The 19,155-nt window shown below is 35.2% G+C and overlaps 2 protein-coding genes across 2 annotated transcripts; one reads left to right on the plus strand and one right to left on the minus strand.

Moving 5' to 3' along the window:
- Positions 1-7,413: 7,413 nt before the first annotated feature.
- Positions 7,414-7,898, plus strand: LOC150078693 (histone H4). Its single transcript, XM_090382229.1, has one exon. It carries the CDS (start codon positions 7,433-7,435, stop codon positions 7,742-7,744), a length of 312 nt encoding a protein of 103 aa, XP_090238355.1. The 5' UTR covers positions 7,414-7,432; the 3' UTR covers positions 7,745-7,898.
- A 9,968-nt stretch (positions 7,899-17,866) lies between these two features.
- LOC150078694 (histone H2B.3-like) lies at positions 17,867-18,536 on the minus strand. Its single transcript, XM_090383969.1, has one exon. It carries the CDS (start codon positions 18,509-18,511, stop codon positions 18,140-18,142), a length of 372 nt encoding a protein of 123 aa, XP_090240095.1. The 5' UTR covers positions 18,512-18,536; the 3' UTR covers positions 17,867-18,139.
- Positions 18,537-19,155: the final 619 nt, after the last annotated feature.

Below are 19,155 nucleotides of genomic sequence, written 5' to 3' on the forward strand. Positions count from 1 at the left end.
CTTGTTTTTTCCCCAATACTCCTCATGGAATAATTTTCTTTATACAGAATTATAATAGCACTTCTTTTTTCAACGCTGTTTTTTATTTCTTTCTATTTTTTTTTCACGAAACACAAAATTCACAACGAAAACACTCTTTTTGAATGACGGGTGTTCGATTTTATAAGTTACATCTCTTACCTCTCAATTTTTATTATTGCAAAACGCTAGAATCATCTAGTCTTCTGTAATGCTGAAACAATATTCCCAATTGGTAAGGTATTCTAGAATCATCTATAACGTTTTACGATATTCAGAAATCTTCAACAATGCTCTGCCACATCAACAGAAGTCTTTTACACTTTTCTGGAATATTCTAAAAATTTAGCATTAGTTAGTAGAGGCACATGATGCAAGAAAGCAAGCTTACTGCATCTGAAATCCTAGTTGAGTTCAATAGCATCAGCCAAAAAAAAAAAAAAAAAAAAAAAAACTCTCCCATTTTATCCCTCCATTCGTTCCAAATCATGTCCAGCTCAGCCTTAAATTTATTTAGGCTGAGCTGGACAGGCCACAACAAAAGGTGGATGTCTGTTCCACCAACCAACCACCCCCTGACTAAAGGCAAACTTCCGCACATCCATTCTACAACTGTCAATCCTCAATTTGAATCTATGCCCCCCTCAGGTTCTTAATATGAGCATTATTTTCTTAAATATTATTTAAGTTTTTTGATTTTGAAAAAATTGGTAAACAAGTTGGTCCTATTTAAATAAAAACTTTGAAAATTAATAAAAATATTGTGGTGATTCAAAACTGGTGATCATTCCCCATATTTTTCATGTAGATCTGATAAATATGGGGAATGATCCAACATTTCAAAAGTTGGATCATTCCCCATATTTATATAAAAACCCTGTTACCATAACAATAACCGCATTCATGCAGTTATCGTTATGGTAACAGGATTTTTAGGAGCATCAGCAACTAAGGCCATATTACTTGGTATATACTGTTTGTAAATTATTATTATTATTATAATTAAGCATATGGTGCAAGGAAGCCTAAGGCTTTTGCTGCACAAGCCAAAAAAAAAAAAAAAAAAAAAAATTTCTCAGTTACCCCTCAGAGCGAGAATGTCAAAAATAGAAGGGAGTCACCAAGAAAGAGAACAATGATGATATCCAACTCAGGACCCTGGGAGTGCCAAGCCCATACTCACCAGATGTGAGCCCCTGGGGTTAATTTTGCATGTGTTCTGTGGTCGATTTTCGCTTTGCTGGACGAATTACCACGGTTTCCGTGAGAAAAAAACTATCTCCTCTCCCCTGAGACCGACTAACTCAGCCATGTTGTGAAAAAGGCCTATAAAAATTCTCTACGTCATCGAAAGAACTCGAACTCGGGTCCTTTCCAACCAGTGTGGGGAGGATGGCGATTCTACCAACTGTGCTACCCATGAGGGCTATTTATGAAGTGCAGCCATGGCAGTGGCAGACTTGTGAGTAGGTGCATTGTCCTGGTGGCACAAGACTCCTTGGCTGTTTTCCTCGTCGTTTGTACTTTGATGTTTTCACGCAAATATCGCACAAGGTCTGCATAATATACACCCAGGACTTCGTGAACTTTCTGAAGGTCGTTCACTAGCAACTCTCCAGGCAACCTAAAAAACCAATGCCATCACAATGCCCACAGAAGCAATCGACTTGGTTTTCTTTGGCGGGAAGAAGAGCTGAGCTAAGTTTACACTGTTTGTACGACCCCTTTGTCATTCATCTCTTCCATGGGCACAAACCTCGCAATGAAATTTGCTGGATCTGCTTGAAAGCTGTGCAAATGGTTACTTGACAACTCTTGTGTGTTTTTTGATATACTGTCAACAACTTTGGTACCCACCGTGCTGATACCTTTTTCATAGCGAGAACCTCTCTTATTATATGGTACATTGCGTTCAGGTGAGATGCCAACGTACCAAACCGTCACTCGCCGATCGCTCATCACCAGCTTCTGGAGTGATGAACGTTGCAGGTCTTCAAAAGAGCTGGTCATCTTCGAGGCTTTCCCTCCCTGGTTTAAATTCTGCTTCTCACTTCTTAACCATGGAATTAGAAGGGGCATCCGCCCCAATATTGTAACCATATCCTCATGAATTGCCTTTGATGTTAGTCCTTTTTTTCTCCAAATACTGGATGAGTGCATCCAATTATCCATATTTTCTCATTCACAGAACTTTGTTGACTTCAGGACCGGTAAAAAAAAAAAGAAAAAAAAAAAAAAAGTCGTTATTGAAACTGCAGGAAATTAAGTGTTATAAGTGTAGAAAATTTAAATACCCATTTTTTTCGCTACCCTTTCATACTCAGATCACAAGCTTTTCAAACCTTCGCATATAATGAAATATTTCATACACTTTTACTAAACTATAGGACTGGTTCACGAAATGTAGAATTGTCCATGAAATTATAACGCAGTGGTCCCTAACCTTTTCACCACCAGAGATCCCTTTTATTATTTTGTTCACAAAGTTCCGCAATAAACGTTAGTTTTCTGAGTTTTGAGTTGGACACCTCAAAACTTGGAAGAGAGTGGAATTACAGATACTGATTCAGAAGAACAGTGCCATAGAAGTATCTATCGAAAGGGCATTCAGCAAAAACAATATGTCTATGAAAGAGACAGAAAGCTTTTGTAGCAGGTGGGTCATTAATTAACCAAAGTGCCCTCTTTTAATAGTCTATATTCTCTTATTTGCAATTAAACAATTTTGGTGCCGTGAGGCATTCGAATCTAACTAATTCATAATTTCTCTCATTTTTGTCCCAACCAATATTTTTAGTAATGGTAAGTATATTTCTGGAAATGATTTTTGATAAATAAATATCGCAGACTACCTCTGGTTTGATGGTCATGAATTAGTACAGAGTTTTAGCAAAGTTTGGCCAAGAAATGGTTCGAGAGTACTGATTCCAAGGGTATGACTTAAGGTAGTGATAGAATAACTTTTCATGGGGATAAGGGGCTCGTTAAAATTTAATTATGAAACATAATTACATTTTAACGAGCCTCACTAACGAACAGGGTTGTTTTGACATCCTAATTTTGCATTCTTGTTCAACCTAAAAGATGTAATCCTCTGCCCTAGTCACTTCAATGTTCTTATTCTTCTAACAGGTTCCACAGTCCTTGTTTTGTGCCATGGGGCGTGGGCTGTTTCCATAAAAATTAACACAACAAAGAATAGTCTATAAAATCAGTACTGAATCGTCTAGATCTAGAACATCAATATAGGGCGCTGAATTCATGGTGTCTGTACAAGGAACGCCCCACAGATCATAACATCCCTTCTATCCAACTTCACAGTCCAAATACACTCAGTACGAAACGTTCCACAGAACTTATTCTGGAGGCTTTTTTGTTTTATTTTTACGTTGTTCGGTTTTAGTTACTTTAGTAAGTAATAATTACCTCTTGAAGAACGTGGGTAACAGCGTATATGTGTACAGAACGAAAATAGAGTTCCGGCTCCACGTTTATTTTTGGAAGAATGTAGAGAATGTATTGTCCCTAAAGAAAAATAAGCTATAATATGAGGAAAGGACAAAAATAACACTAATCAGATCATTGCAAATAAACATTTTTGGCAATCAACCACCACAACCACAATATATATCCTCTAGTTTCATCTGCATTACGAAAACGTAGAAACTGAAAGGCGTTGTAGTAGTTATTTATGCTTAAATTAGAGTTTTATTTCAAATAAATGGTCTTATCGTGGAAAAGAATGATTACCATAGCTCCAGAGATGGCTACATACTCCCCAACCCTTGCAGCATGTATTGGTTTCTGTGGTGCATTATTCTCACTTAACAATTTTGTCATTTCTATGATTACTAGTTGCAAATGAAATCAATAACATTCTATTGCCTCGATTTGCAATTATATTTTGGTATGAAGTTAGTTTTACAATGGAATTTAAAATTAAGGTGATGCTTCAAGAGTATTTATTGAGGTAAATCTTCCAAGGAATTGCGAGGATAGCAATCTATATGGCAAAATAGGAGATTAACCCATTTCACACCACCTATTTTTAACCCACTTTACACCACTTTTACGCACTCCTTATTTCAAATACTCTTTTATTGTACAACGAGAAAACGGTTGTACAAGCCCTTCGCAGCCAAGACAGGAATTTTTGTTATTATTATGCTTAGTTACACAATAACTTTTATGCATATCACCTAGTTTCTGAGATGCAACCTAACAGCGCCCTTCGATTGATACCACATTAAACTAACCAGAGCCCTACGTAGGAGGGAACAGCTGGGAGACCAGTCACCAGCTCTATAAAAACAAAGATTCATAAACTATGAAGCGTTTAGGGCTTAAGCCTCATAAACAAAATGATTCATAAACGATTCGTTTGTTTTAACCTTGGTCAAAATGACCAAGGTTAAAACAAACGCAGCCTTAAAATTAACCATGTAAAGAAGAAAATGTAGGAAATAAAGACAGTTGGACACACTTTAAATATAACAATAAAATACAATTAATGAATCCCATTTGTATTTTATTATAACTACCAGCAATTATTTTGTTGTAACTACTCACGTGACTGACAAATACCTGTTCCAAAACCTGGTAGTACTGAACTAAACAAAATTACGGAAAATTCATATCTGACTTGGGGACCTATTTTGCTAGTTTTAGCAACTCATTATGGAGTTACAAGAGAATCCCTGTACGGCATAATTAAATGACCATGAGATAAATCTATTTTATTTTAATAGCCTCTTCGTGATAGCTCTCAACTACTGTATTTCAACCTTAAAATGCTTGGATTGTAAACAGTTGCCCATGGTAAATTTTAGTACAATGGAGTTCAACTTTATCTTTTTCATATTCTTATTTCCAGGAGGAGAATGTGTTGTGTGATCATGGAAACTCAGATCAAACTCATGTAAATTTGTAATTCTACATAGTCGTTTGTCTTTGCTGCATTCCAGATGATTGGTAGAAGTCCTGTGCCATTTTTAAAATCATGATTTGCCAAGTTTGGGCATATTTCGGTCTTCCATATGTATGTAATTATGGTTTTAAGTAATTTTGTGCAGCATTAAATTACTGCAAAAAAATTACTACTACTATAGCTTGAAAAGTTCAGCAAACAGAGATAATTTAAGGTCATTCAGAATCTTGTTGTATTTCGTGTTGTATTTCGTGTTTAATTAGCTTCGTTTCGTGATTTTTTTTTTTTTTTTTTTTTTGAATTTAATATAAATGATTCTTTTTGTTTTTATTATTTTTAAGAGTAATATTGCTGCTACCAATAGCACAAGTAAGGCTTGACTAATTGACTTGAAATTCTTGTATTAGTTTCTGAAAATCTATAGAACATGGGGAAAATGTAAAATATGCACGGAATCTATATTTCTATAATAACCACTCTTATGTATGAATATTAAGATAATTTATTTAGCTATTAATTATATTTTTGCTGCATTCCAGATGATTGGTAGAAGTCTTGTGCCATTTTTCAAATCATGATTTGCCAAATTTGGACGTATTTCGGTCCTCCAAATGTATGGCCACGTTTATGTAATTATGGCTATATTTAAGTAATTTTATGCAGCATGATTTGGCAATGTTAACATATGCAGTATGCATACATTAACATTATCAAATATGCACTTTTCACCTAATGTTCCCTTCCGACTACAGATATTTTCTATTAAGAATTAAGTGTTATTTCGAAAATTACGAAATACATATACGAAAATACCAAGAATAGGATTTTAGAATAGAAAAGTAACAATAAAATACAACTGATGAATCCCATTTGTAGTTTGGCAAATATTTTGTTGTAACTACTGACATGACTGACAAATACCTATTCCAAAACCTGGTAGCGCAGAACTAAATAAAATGACAGAAATTTCTTATCTGACTTGGGCACCTATTTTGCTAGTTTTAGTAACTGATCATGGAGTTATCAAGAGAATCCCTGTATGGCTTAATTAAATGACCGTGAGATAAATCTATTTTATTTTAACAGCCTCTTCGTGTTAGCTTTCAACTACAGTATTTCAACCTTAAAATGCTTGGATTGTAAACAGTTGTCCAGCGCAAATTTTAGTACAATTGTGTTGAACTTGATCTCTTTCATATCCCTATTTCCATGAGGAAAAAGTGTTGTGTGATCATGGCAACTCAGATCAAACTTACAAATTTTGTCTTAAATGCAAATTTGTAAGTTATACATAAATTCATATGTCTTTGCTTCATTCCAGATGATTGGAAGAAGTCTTGTGCCATTTTTAAAATCATGATTTGCCAAGTTTGGATATATTTCGTTCCTCCATATGTATGACCATATTTATGTAATTATGGCTTTAAGTAATTTTGTGCAGCATAAAATTACTACAAACAAACTACTATAGCTTGAAAAGTTCAGCAAACAGAGATAATTTATGCTCATTCTGAATCTTGCTGTATTTCGTGTTTAATTAGCTTTGTTTCGTGAATTTCTTTTCGAATTTAATATAAATGATGATTCTTTTTGTTATTATTATTTTTTAGAAGTAATATTGCTGCAACATATAACAAGTAAAGAATAGTGCAAGTATAACGACTAATGCTTGAAATTCTTGTATTAGTTTCTGAAACTAATCTATAGAACATGGGGAAAATATTGATCACTCTTACACGCGGATATCTTCGCTGCATTCCAGATGATTGGTAGCAGTCCGCCATTTTTAGAATCATGATTTGCCAAGTTTGGACGTATTTCGGTCTTCCCTATGTATGGCCATATTTATTAGTAAAATATTTATGTAATTACGGCTATATTTAAGTAATTTTCTGCAGCACGACTTGATAATGTTAATGTATGCAGCATACATACATAAACTAATTTGCACTTTTCACCTTATGTTTCCGGCCGGCAGACTACAGATATTTTCTATTAGGAAACGAAAACACAGAACTAATGGTTATTTCAAAATAAATATACGAAAATACGAAGAATGAGTTGCATTTAAAGTAAGGCATGTCAAAAATAATGAATTGAATACAGTTATGAAATTTGTCAATGATTAACATGTGGCGACCATTTCGCAGAAGAAAAGATATCATTCGTCATTGTGCGAATAGGTTTTACTTGAATGTAATGAGATAGACGCTTTCCTTCAATAATAACAGTCGTTTAATATTACTATTTTATTTTATATAATTCTTATTATATACCGAAAAAGCTGTTATTTCAGAAGAAATATTGTCTTGCAGAATTCTAGAAATTTTAACCGGAAACGTGACGTCACTGATGCTCACTATTGGTTCTACGATGACGCAGTTTGCAGCTTTCCTTCAGGTCCGCATTGACTGTATATATAGATGCGTGATAGCTGCTTGGTCGTTATTCGTTTTCTTGTTGTCAGCTGCTCTCTGTGCTTTCATCATGTCTGGTCGTGGTAAGGGTGGTAAAGGTTTAGGAAAAGGAGGTGCCAAGCGTCATCGTAAGGTTCTTCGTGATAACATCCAGGGTATTACGAAGCCCGCTATCCGTCGTCTTGCTCGCCGTGGCGGTGTTAAGCGTATTTCTGGTCTCATCTACGAAGAAACTCGTGGAGTGCTGAAGGTGTTCTTGGAAAATGTTATTAGGGATGCTGTCACCTATACTGAGCACGCCAAGAGGAAGACAGTGACTGCCATGGACGTAGTATATGCTTTGAAACGTCAGGGTAAGACTCTGTACGGTTTCGGAGGTTAAACTGCACAGAAAAAAAAAAAGCACAACGGCCCTTTTCAGGGCCACCAAATTGTGATGAAGGGATTATCTATCGTACAGTTTCTTTTTCAGCATTACGTGGCCCATGCAGGTAACACCTTAAAACGTCTTGTCAAAATCGATAAAAACATTAGTGGGCAGGCTATTGTTAAATATACTTCTAACTTTCGATTGGAAGTTTTGTTCATGATTTTAAAAACTAAAAGTAATTGAGAATGCTGTGTTCATGACGAAAAACAAAATAATGAGATTTAAATAACACTGGCCAAAAACAGGTATATGTGCTTTCATCTTGCCAATACATTTAGCTCTAATTTATTTCGGAGGACTTTTGGTATTCATATGGTGCTTAATCAACGGGGAGGGGAGGACGTTATTACATCAAGACTAGTGAGAAAAACCTGCTTTCGGTTGGTTCATGGTCAGACGATATATTTGAAGAATGCCGAACCAAAAGATCACGTGCAGGGTGGTCATGAAAGGAACCGCTTAATTTGTTTGTCTTCCATTTTTTCTCCATCCCTCTGAATGAATACTTAAATTGAATGTGGGCCTTTTTACGCCCAATGAAGGTCAAACAGCACACGTTTGGTTTTTAGGAGCATGGGCAACTAAGGCCATATTGTTCCGGGAATGTGCGGTGGTCATTCCCTAACCTTTCCGGCATCCTCCGTATATGGTGGTCACGGGCTAGAACCCCGGTCCAATCAAGAGCAGCACCAGCCATAAGCCTCAAGCTTCCTTGCAGTATATGGCCAATGATAATGTTCTGCAAGGCGACATAATTTTAGTAACACCATGTGCAGTGAAATTTCACAATACATTCTTTAAAGTACGTTCAAAACTTTCTGCACCAAACAATTAAGTTTAATCTTAAAAGTGTGAGAGGTATAACAGTTCAGTAGGCTGACAGCTTTGAATGCATAGCGTCAATCAGTTTTCTCCAGTAGATCATAATTATCACAGTAAGGGCTGTGATAATTATGATCTAGCAATACTTATTGATTTCAATGCCTTAAGAGTTCAAATTGAAAGAAAAAAAGTTCCACCCATCCCCACAAGTTTACTTTTAATATATAAAGGTGATGTATTTAAATGTTATAAATATGGTACAAACTAATACTACTTTGGCTGGTTTTGTACACTCTGGGCATACATCTAAACTTGGGTTCTTTTTAGAAGGAGAGGGTCAGTAATTTTTTTTTTTTTTTTTTTTTTTTATCTAGCCGCCTTTAACATAGTATAAAATTAAATTTCTTCCCACGATTGCTAGAAAATGCAAGAATACAGTTGCTTGTTTTGATACTGTTACTACCAATCTGGTAATTGCTTAGGGCACCCAGAGCTACAGAATGTTCTACATACAGGACACTGCTGATCTTTGGCAACCTGGACAAGATTCCATAGACTGTATAGTTAATGCTTTTCACTTATTTCATTCCCATAATTTAACTGAATTTTGTTCAAAACAGTAATAATTGATACCACTGGAGTTGTGCACATAACATTCTAAGGCCTACATGTAAAAAATGATCATATGTATGTTATGCATATTAAAAATAAAATCCCCTTTTCCAATAAATTTTTTTTTTTCTTCATTAAATTTGTGCTGTCCAGTTTCTCACTAGCAATCTAAGTACAGTATACTTAAGGCACTTGGCTGGCTGCAAAATCACAATTACATAAAAATTAAAATCATTTAAATAAAATTTGCCTCTTAACAGAAAATAATTTCAAATATACAAAATATTAGTAAATTAATGACATAGAAGCACCTCCGTATCACTGCAGTGGGACTTTGGTCCAGAAATGTAGCTGGGCCTGGACCACTGAGTGTTAGTCAAATAAGAATTGCAAGGGAACAAAAATGCATTTTTGCTTGTATGCCCAATATGTGATATATAATTAACATTAGTAAATTAATAAGAGGAGTTAATTAGTAAATTAATAAGAGGAGTAAATTAATAACTCCTTATTAATTTACTAATATTATCAACGTAGAACATATTGAGTATTACAGCTCTGATTCATACTATCTAGATATATAATTAACATATTACAAAATAAAAAAAAAATATGTAAATGTCATTTAACATATTGGGCACAGAAGCATAAAACTTGCAATTAAAAAGCAGTACTTGTAAAATCAAAATTTGAAACACTCCATCAGTGACCCAATAGACTTCACTCAATCCATAGTGAGAACATGAAGTGGGTAGACACATTCAGTTATATGGGAAGGCACAGAAAAAAATACTATAGTATTTTTGTTATACTATTATTAGGAGGATGTAAGTGTAAACTGCAGGTGGGGGGAGCACCAGGCTTCAGCCCCTACCAAAGACTATCAAAACAAAACCTGAAAAAATTTTTTTATATCAAGGCAGTAGCTCTGATTTTCAGCTTTCCCCTCCCCAAAATGAAAAATCCTGGGTGTAATCATCACTCTCCTTTCCTCCAAAATGCAAGCAGCCCCAACCATTATGTCTTGTCAGTTGCTCACTGCAGTTAAAGGATACAAAGAATGGTGTTGAACAGGTCAAACTACCTCCTACTAACAGTACTATAAAGGATTACACAAAGTGGATGTATGTAATAAGCAAAGGGTGCAGCACATTGTACAGACTCAAGTAATTTACATGATTTGAAAAAGATGATTGCTATTTGAAGGTCGACACAATGGCTTATCATTTGATAATGGTGTAGGTGAATTTTCAAATAGTTCTATGGACCCCTTGTGTTCAGTGACATTTTTAATGAGTTTTTTTTTTTAAAGGAAGAGAGACAAATAACAGAAAAAAATATTTTTTTTTTATTTCGAGATACATTGACAATATTTTAATTCAGAATAAGAAATATCCTAGAGTTAGAGAAGTTTTTAAAGTGTGCTCTAAACTCTGGTATTTGATTTTTTCACACCCCTATTACTGTTTTGAAACAGATTACAGTTCTTTGGAAGAAATCTATAAAAGGTTTCCACAGCCTTTAAAAACTAGGGTACTGAGTTTGGCAGGGGGCAGGAGAAGAAATGAGAAAGTTACATAAAGCAAATTGCATTGTACTAGGGCCCAAGCTCATGATAGTTATGTAAGTAAGTAAAAATATTACAATTGGAATACACAACATTGCCGATTTGAATGTGAAGAACAGATGTTGATATGAACCCCTCACATATTGGTTGATTTGCAAAGACTACTATTAACTGATTGGCAGTACTCTAGTGATACAGAAATTATTTTTGCTCAAATTTATCTTAATTTTTTTTTTGTATTTGGCTTGTACAATATGTAGATCAGCACTATTTCATGCAGATACTAAAGTTAAATTTTGCAATAATGAAGATGAGTTAAAAGTTTTAATGTAACACCACTCGTGTACCAAAAGTCATGGTAAAGTAATTTAATTGCAAATGCATGAAACAGTTCATGCAAGAAATAATTACAATCCCTACACCTTTTCAAATACTTTGAGAATCCTAAAAGAATGCTGTGGGGGGGAGGGTAATTACAATGATCATAATAAAGATGACTCAAAAAAGGAGGAAAACTAAGCTTGTGTTGACCAGTAAGAAAGGGTCAGATTTTGGTTCTCATGCTAAGGAGCTGCAGAAGTACGGCAATACTGGTATGAAACAATGGCTAAGAAGCATCTTTATTACTGTATACTACAGGTGTATGCAATTTAATCCTCCCAGAAAGGGTACAAAACAGCAACAAGAAAAGTTAAAAGGTACAATGAGCTGTCTCTCCACTACTTTTACACAGTCCAGTCTGTCATCAGAAAGTGTGGCAACTAGGCATCTATTGTTATCTCATCAAGTTTAAATGGGTGAACATTTTTACTCTCTCAGATGACACACACGAGGGCATATATTTATATCGATATGGGTTGAGAACAGATGAACACTAACCATAGACAGTGCCTCTGGCTAAGTTTCAGGCAGCAACTGATGTTGGTCAACTTCTACCTAATATTGTGAAGTTTGAATAAATTTAAGGTTTTAAACAAATTAAGTTGATAAGCAAATGAAGTAGTCATTTTGTGTGATGTAAAAGCTTGCTTTCTTGCATAATTTTGCCAATAATAACACTTATTCATGAAAGCCAAGGTAAACTGGGAGAAGAAATGAACACTTGCTGAAATGACCACCTTATACATAATGGACTGTACTGCATAGCTCGCAGCATAAAAAGCAAAACGGCTTTTTACACAGTGGTAATTTGCATTGTATTGTATCAATGCTAATGCTTGAATTGTATTGCTAATGGCAGAGAAAATGAAAGATTACTTGCATCATGTTGGCATTCCCTATATTAACATGCAATATACATTCAGTGATCACTGAATTATGGCCACCCTATCTCTAATAGACTGTACTGCATAGCTTGCAGCACAAAAAAGCCAAACAGCTTTTTATACAGTGGTAATTTGCATCTGGTCATGCAAGTCAAAGGGCTAAAGAAGTAGCAGTTATGGACATACTAAAGATATCACAGTTTCAAAAGGGCACGATTGTAGAAGCTCACAACATTGGGTGCTTCCATATTGTAAACAACATGTCTTGTCGGTTGCTCACTGCAGTTAAAGCGTACAAAGAATGGTGTTGAACAGATCAAACTACCTCCTGCTAACAGTACTGTAAAGGATTACACAAGGTGGATGTATGTAATAAGCAAAGGGTGCAGCACATTGTACAGACTCAATGGCAGGTCACTGTGTAACAGTTGAAATTGCAGTGGAATGCAAGAACAATATCTCAAATGACACACACTCAGACATGGAGTTCCACAGTAGAAGACGAAAGAAACGCTTCCCCCCTCACCCCTGTCATCGTCAATAGCAAATGCTGCATATCATCAACATGCTGGTAGGACTCTGGAGGACTGAAAATGAGTGTGCTGGTTGGATGAGTTCAAATAACACAAGTCCATGGACCCATCATGCATGATATCCAGGCAGGTGGCGGTTGCTTAATATAGAGCATGTTTTGTTGGCAAGAACTAGGACCCCAGATGTGTATGTACCAATGTTTCACTGGTGAGGACTACCAGCAGCTCTTAAGAAACCATGCACACCTCATCATGTTGCTTTTTTATCCAATCAGAAATGAGTCTTCCTAGATAATAAAATGCACTGTGCACGAGCAGTTTGAGAAACACAGTGAATATATCATCGATCTCGATTTTCCTCCAATGACCTCGATCCAACCGAATACCTGCAAGATGTTTTGGAATGGGAAGTAAGGAGTACAGATGTGCAGCCATTATCTAATCAGACACTGTGGAAAGCCTTGCACGTAGCATGACTGCAGATCCCTATTGACAGCTTCAAGCATTAGTGTTGTAATGCCTAGACAAATAGCAGCTGTTATCTGTGCAAACAATGGCAGTGTGCTAATAATTTCAATAGAAGTACTTATAATTTCTGCCTGCCTGAACCCATACAAAATATTTTGAATACAAATAGCTATTATACACTTATCAGTAAGCATCTAACATACAGTTGTTTTCACAACATTAAGTTAACAATACTGGCAACTGTAGTCACTGTTTCTGTTGTAAGCTGTTAAACTGAACAAAAAAAAAAAGACAAACTTCTGGACATAGTTCAAAGAAGGGCAACCAAATTAGTATTGAGCATAAATCAATGCACACATGAAGTTTGTGGCAAACTAACTGTTAGCAATTTGGCTAGGCATGGCCAGGGCCAGCAGAACATGGTAAGCAGGGCGTAGGAGGGGAAGGCAAAATTCAAATTTTTCTTATAATAATATTTAATTTATTGTGCAGTAAAAGTCCCATTTCTTGCATCATTTGGTCTTACTAATATTAAACCGTGAAACATCACAAAAGTTTTTTTACTGTCTCAAGGAATTAAACTGAGTCAAATTTATTACAATATATCTGGTAGACCTGTTAGATAGCTCAACCTGTTTCACTTATTTAGAAAGAAGGTGGGCAGAGTAATTACTCCTCCTCCAAATATTTATTCCAAAAGCATATATACTTGTACATTATCTGTAAACAGCAATTTTGTTATTATTACTCCCATACAAATTAAGGATGGACCACTATTTCCCTAATCATAATTGTAAAGAAAAGTTTCTGGTTGGGATGGGACAACTTCAGTTTGGATAAAGCTTGTGACAAACTGAATGGTAGCAAGAAATTCAGCTGGGCATGGTACAGGCTTTTTTTTTTTTTTTTTTTTTAACAATATTCCCTATATAGGCCAACATAGACAGCATGCTAGGGTAATTCTTATGTCAACACAAGGTCTGACTTACAAATTCCATCCCATGGCGTAATCATTTTAATCAACAGAAGTCATATGTTGGTGGATCCTCCAGCAGGTATGTGTCCCTTGTAGTACCTGGACAGATAAACCTTCAAATCAAATGGCATTAAACCCAAAGATTGAAGAAAAGTAGCAGAAACATAGCTACTTCCAACCCCCCCCCTCCCAAAAGGCAATTGTAGCAGTAGAAGCTGTGGTTTTGAGCTCTAATTTGATCTTTCAAGATGACATTTGTATCACAATATGATGAGACATCTAAAACATATCGAACATGATTATCCCTATGTCAACACAAGGTCTAACTTACAAATCCCATCCCATGGTGTAACCATTTTATTTATGAAGCAGTTCCTGTCAAAATTTGGCAACACCATTTGAACCAGAACTAGGCAATCCTACAACTGGGGTGTTATAATTAAGCCCCCATTATATTCAGGTAGTCACTTTCAGTAGCATAGCTAGGGTCGTTGACACCTGGGGACAACGTCTTCCTGATGCCCCTCAACTGTGATAGATAATTCCTTTCCTCTTCCCCCTTGCTACACCTCTGCAATCTTTATGAATTTATAAAAATTATTACTATTGCAACAGTCTACGATTTGCATACATTTATTAATAAAATAATTTAAATAATACAATAAATAGAACAAAATAAAAATATCAAAGAAAAGAAAGTATTCGTTTATATCTACAGAGAATTTAATTCTATATAAACTGCAAATAAATTAGAAAACCAGATAGTTTATATGTTTATAAATCTAGTACAGAATCATAGAAAAAATATTGCGAAATTATTATCATTAATAGCTATATGGTGCAAGGAAGCCTGAGGCTTATGCTGCACCAGCCAAAAAAAAAGAATCCCTAGTTACCCTGAGAGAGAGATAAAAGTAGAAGGGAATCACCAAGAAAGAGAAGAATGATGATATCCATCTCAGGCCCCTGGGTGTGCCAAGCCCATAACTCACCAGATATGAGCCCCTGGGGTATATAGTAACTTTAACATTATAACAAACTAAAAATGGAGGTGTATTATTTTAATTGAATTTTTCTCGCTTTGAAGGCCATTTCGCAATTCATATCACTATTTCTATATTTAGATAAGATTATATTAGACAATACTCATGAATGAATTGGAGAAGTTGTAAAGGGGTTACTGAAAATTTTGTTTGTCCCTCCAGTGGTGTTACAATTTGAGTTTCACGCAACCTTTCTGCTGACTGGACACGGACTTGCCATGAGATTAAGACAGTTGGGGCTTAGGTAAAGTGGTTTTTGCCAATATGGAGAATTGGAGACATCAATGCACACAATGCTTGACTGTCCAAATTATACGACCTACGAGATGAACTGGAAGTGTCTGTTGGAGTTCTGGAAAGAAAAACCTTATGGATTATGTTCGCAGATAAACAGTTATTTTCATAGTTTAATAAATAAATTGCTGCGGTTTTTAAGGGAAGATTGAGATTAGAGCTGGACAGTAGTAGAAACCTGCCTCCTAGCGGCACGTGATGTAATCTGAAGATCAGATCTTTCTTACAGGAGGCTAAGTGGCCAGTAAAGAATATAATAAATTAATTTTGTGTTAAGTTGGTTTTAATTAAATTAGTTGAATTCAAAAAAAACTCCGAAATATTTCCCATTAAGTCCAAAACCATGGATAGGCTACAGCCTAGGTAATGGAGACTTAATGGAATGGTTTGCATACCCAGGATCCTGAGCTGGATATCATCATTATTCTTTTCTTTCTTGGTGATTCCCTTCTACTTCTGACTCTTGTTCTCTCTTTCAGGGTAATTCAGAAATTTTTTTGGCTGGTGCAGCATAAGCCTGAAGCCTCCTTGTACCATATGGCTGATATGACATAGTAACACTGTTCCTCCCTGATATTTTTTTCTGTAAGTGATTATAAATCATTTATTTATAATATTTTTCACTCTCACAAAAATTTCTGGAATATAAGTAGCACGTACAAAGATAATTTACCCCAGGGGTTCACATCTGGTGAGTGTGGGCATGGCACACTGAGGGTCTTGAGCTGGGTCATTCTTCTCTTTCTTAATATTTCCCTTCTACTTTCCCTCTCTCAAGGTAACTCAGAATATTTTTTTGGCTGGTAATAAGCCTCAGGCTTCCTTGCACCATATGGCTAATAATCATAATAATGCAGTATTATTTGTTTTATTAAAATTTTTATTTTTAACAAAGAACACAAGTTACCAGAAGCTATTATCCTTGTCTTTTGACTGGCTATAGAAACAAATTGACTAGCATGACTTCTTGGTATGTGGGATAAGTGAATCCATACATTCCACTTACATTGTGGAACGGTAATCCCTTTAAACCTAAATTTGTGCTTTCTAATTGCCTAAAGGCCAAAGGAGGAAACAAATCATACAAAGTTGTCTCTCGTAATTCGTCGTTATATGGAATTTTCATTCTACAGAAATTACCAAAAGCAATCCAAACAATTCGCAATAAAGAAGTTCGGTCTGACACAGGTCCGACTATAATTAAATCAAAAATGAAGCAATTTGAAAATTGAAGTGGATAAATCGAAGAAAACAGTTCTGGCTTCACCTATAGCGAATTTCAGCTGTGTCCATAGAGTAAAAATTATAGAATTTATTAGTTGACCTTTGAACTGGGTCCACCAAACCCGAGGAGATAAAAACAGTATAAATGTTTACCCCGGGGGCAGGCGCCACCCGCTCGCCCCCACCTCAGTCACTACCGTTCAATCTACAGATACAAAGTACTTATTTATTTATTTTTTTTTTATGTTTCAGTTGTGGCGATTTTCAAAATAAAATAGATGTATTTCGCCATATTACATTATAAATAATCGATAATATTCCGTGTTTCTGGATAAACACTGAACGGGTAAACGCGAATCGGTTTTAAGCAATTTGTGAATGGCTCCTTATTCTGATCCACCATTGCGCTTTATACTCCCCGAAATGGAAGTTCAGACTTTTTGAATTATTTGTTAATTTTCAAACTATAGGCGTGAAACTTTTCCATGCCATATTCCAACTTTTTTTTTTTTTTTATCTATATAACAGTGGTTTCATTATACGGTAAAAGGTGAATTGCATATTCAAAACCTTAGGGGGGGGGGGGGGCTAATAAAATATTACGTCATAAGGTGAAAAAAATCATTCCATTTAGAGTAAGGGATACAACCCACATATACCCTAGGGTTATTTTACATTCACTTAAAAGTTAGTCTAAATTGCAAAAGTGCGATCACTTTTTGCTAATTAATCTTCACAACTGCGCACTTCACTGAGAGCAAAGGATTTTCACAAATTACACACAAAACTATGTAAATGCATTTTTTTTTTTTGCTTATTGGATTGAATTATTTCCATTCATTAATTAATATTAAGAAATTGCTAAAGATATCAGTTTCATTGCATAGTGTATTAAAGCTGAGCAGAAATATTCGTAGTTAGTAAAATAACTTGTCCTGAGATAATCAATGAGACAGGCAAGGAAGGAGTTCTTATATCAGCTAAATGATATCAGTCTGCGTAAGATTTATCAGCATTTCTGAACACCAGAATAAGCGTTTTCAAGAAGTTGAGGGGGGGGGGAGAAAACAATTGCAACTAAAGTGACTGAAAATCCTAGGTTTCATAATCATGTATTCAGTATTTTGATCTGTTATTAGCTGTGATAAGAATGAACAAAGCGATACAGTTAATATTCTACACAAGTTATAACAGAGGAATTAAGCTTTTGCTTTAATCTGCTAACACATACACTGTTTTATTACAGTTTTTAATAAGTGTACTAGTTCTGAAGATCGCCAAGGTATATCACTAATAGTTTTTCGAAATTCTCCACAAAAAATTAATTCAACGTATTATTTCGTATCTATCCCCTGGTGAAGGGGGTGGAAAAAATTTCGCTGTTCTTACGAATCAAATAACTGGTCAAAACGAGGATCACCTTTCCAAGGATAAAATATTCAGCCTTATAAAAGCAAAACAATATATCGTACACAGGTATTTCAGAAAAAACAAGAGTATTGATCGCTATAACAGTGATAAAGATGTCATTCACCCAGTGTATTTAATTGGAACTGGTATACTTAGTCACAGCCTTAGTTCCTTCCGATACTGCATGCTTGGCCAGTTCACCAGGAAGTAAGAGCCGAACTGCAGTTTGAATTTCACGGCTTGTAATTGTAGATCGTTTATTGTAGTGAGATAAACGGGAAGATTCAGCTGCTATACGTTCAAAAATATCGTTAATAAAACTATTCATGATTGACATGGCTTTGCTAGATATGCCAATATCTGGATGTACTTGCTTTAACACTTTATAGATGTATACGCTAAAGCTTTCTTTTCTCTTCTTCCTTTTCTTTTTATCTCCTAAACGATCATTTTTCTGTACTCTATTAACTTTATTCGTTGCTTTATTACTTAACTGAGGAGGCATATCAAAATAATTGCACACTATAACAGCATAAACCACTAGAGAAAAAACAAAAATGTTCATTCTCGCTACACCAATTTATATCAGGAGAGAAGGGATTGTGTGAACATTTACGAGAACCTAAGTGAGAGCTCACGGTCATTGTTTCGTATTCCACAGTTTCCAAACTGTTTTGTAATTTCTCTTTTGTTTAAATTTATTTATTGTTTTTATATTCAATAAGTTACTTTTTTGAAAATATGAGCAATGAATACAGGAGATTCTAATGAATATTGCTAAAAATCTTTCAAAAGAAGAACAGTATTGCACACTGTAACAAATCGTGCTCTATTTGACTTAAATGTCGATGAAATCAATAATAGATAGATGGCGAAATACATAATAGCAAAAATTTGTTTAGTGTCGTTTTTGTTTTATTTTAAGAAATAAAAAAATCATACATTCAGAAATATAGTACAGTACTACAACTCATTGTTACTTCTCGCGTATCAATACGCCAGTTTTCGATAATGTTTAACTTTTTCCCCTCGCATTAATACGAAATTTCCACTTTAGTGCAATCGTGGTATCAAAGAAAAAAAAAAGAAAGTATTCTGTACCATAAAACTCCCGGAAGGTTATTCCAGTTTTTTTTTTTTTTTTGGAGA

This window comes from Mastigoproctus giganteus, chromosome 10 (genome assembly GCF_048544385.1).
Source record: "Mastigoproctus giganteus isolate SK-2022 chromosome 10, ASM4854438v1, whole genome shotgun sequence".
NCBI lineage: Eukaryota > Metazoa > Arthropoda > Arachnida > Uropygi > Thelyphonidae > Mastigoproctus > Mastigoproctus giganteus.

Excerpts from the sequence above, each read along its gene's own strand:
- LOC150078693 (XM_090382229.1), top strand. The coding sequence starts at position 7,433 with ATGTCTGGTCGTGGTAAGGGTGGTAAAGGTTTAGGAAAAGGAGGTGCC.
- LOC150078694 (XM_090383969.1), bottom strand. The coding sequence starts at position 18,511 with ATGCCTCCTCAGTTAAGTAATAAAGCAACGAATAAAGTTAATAGAGTA.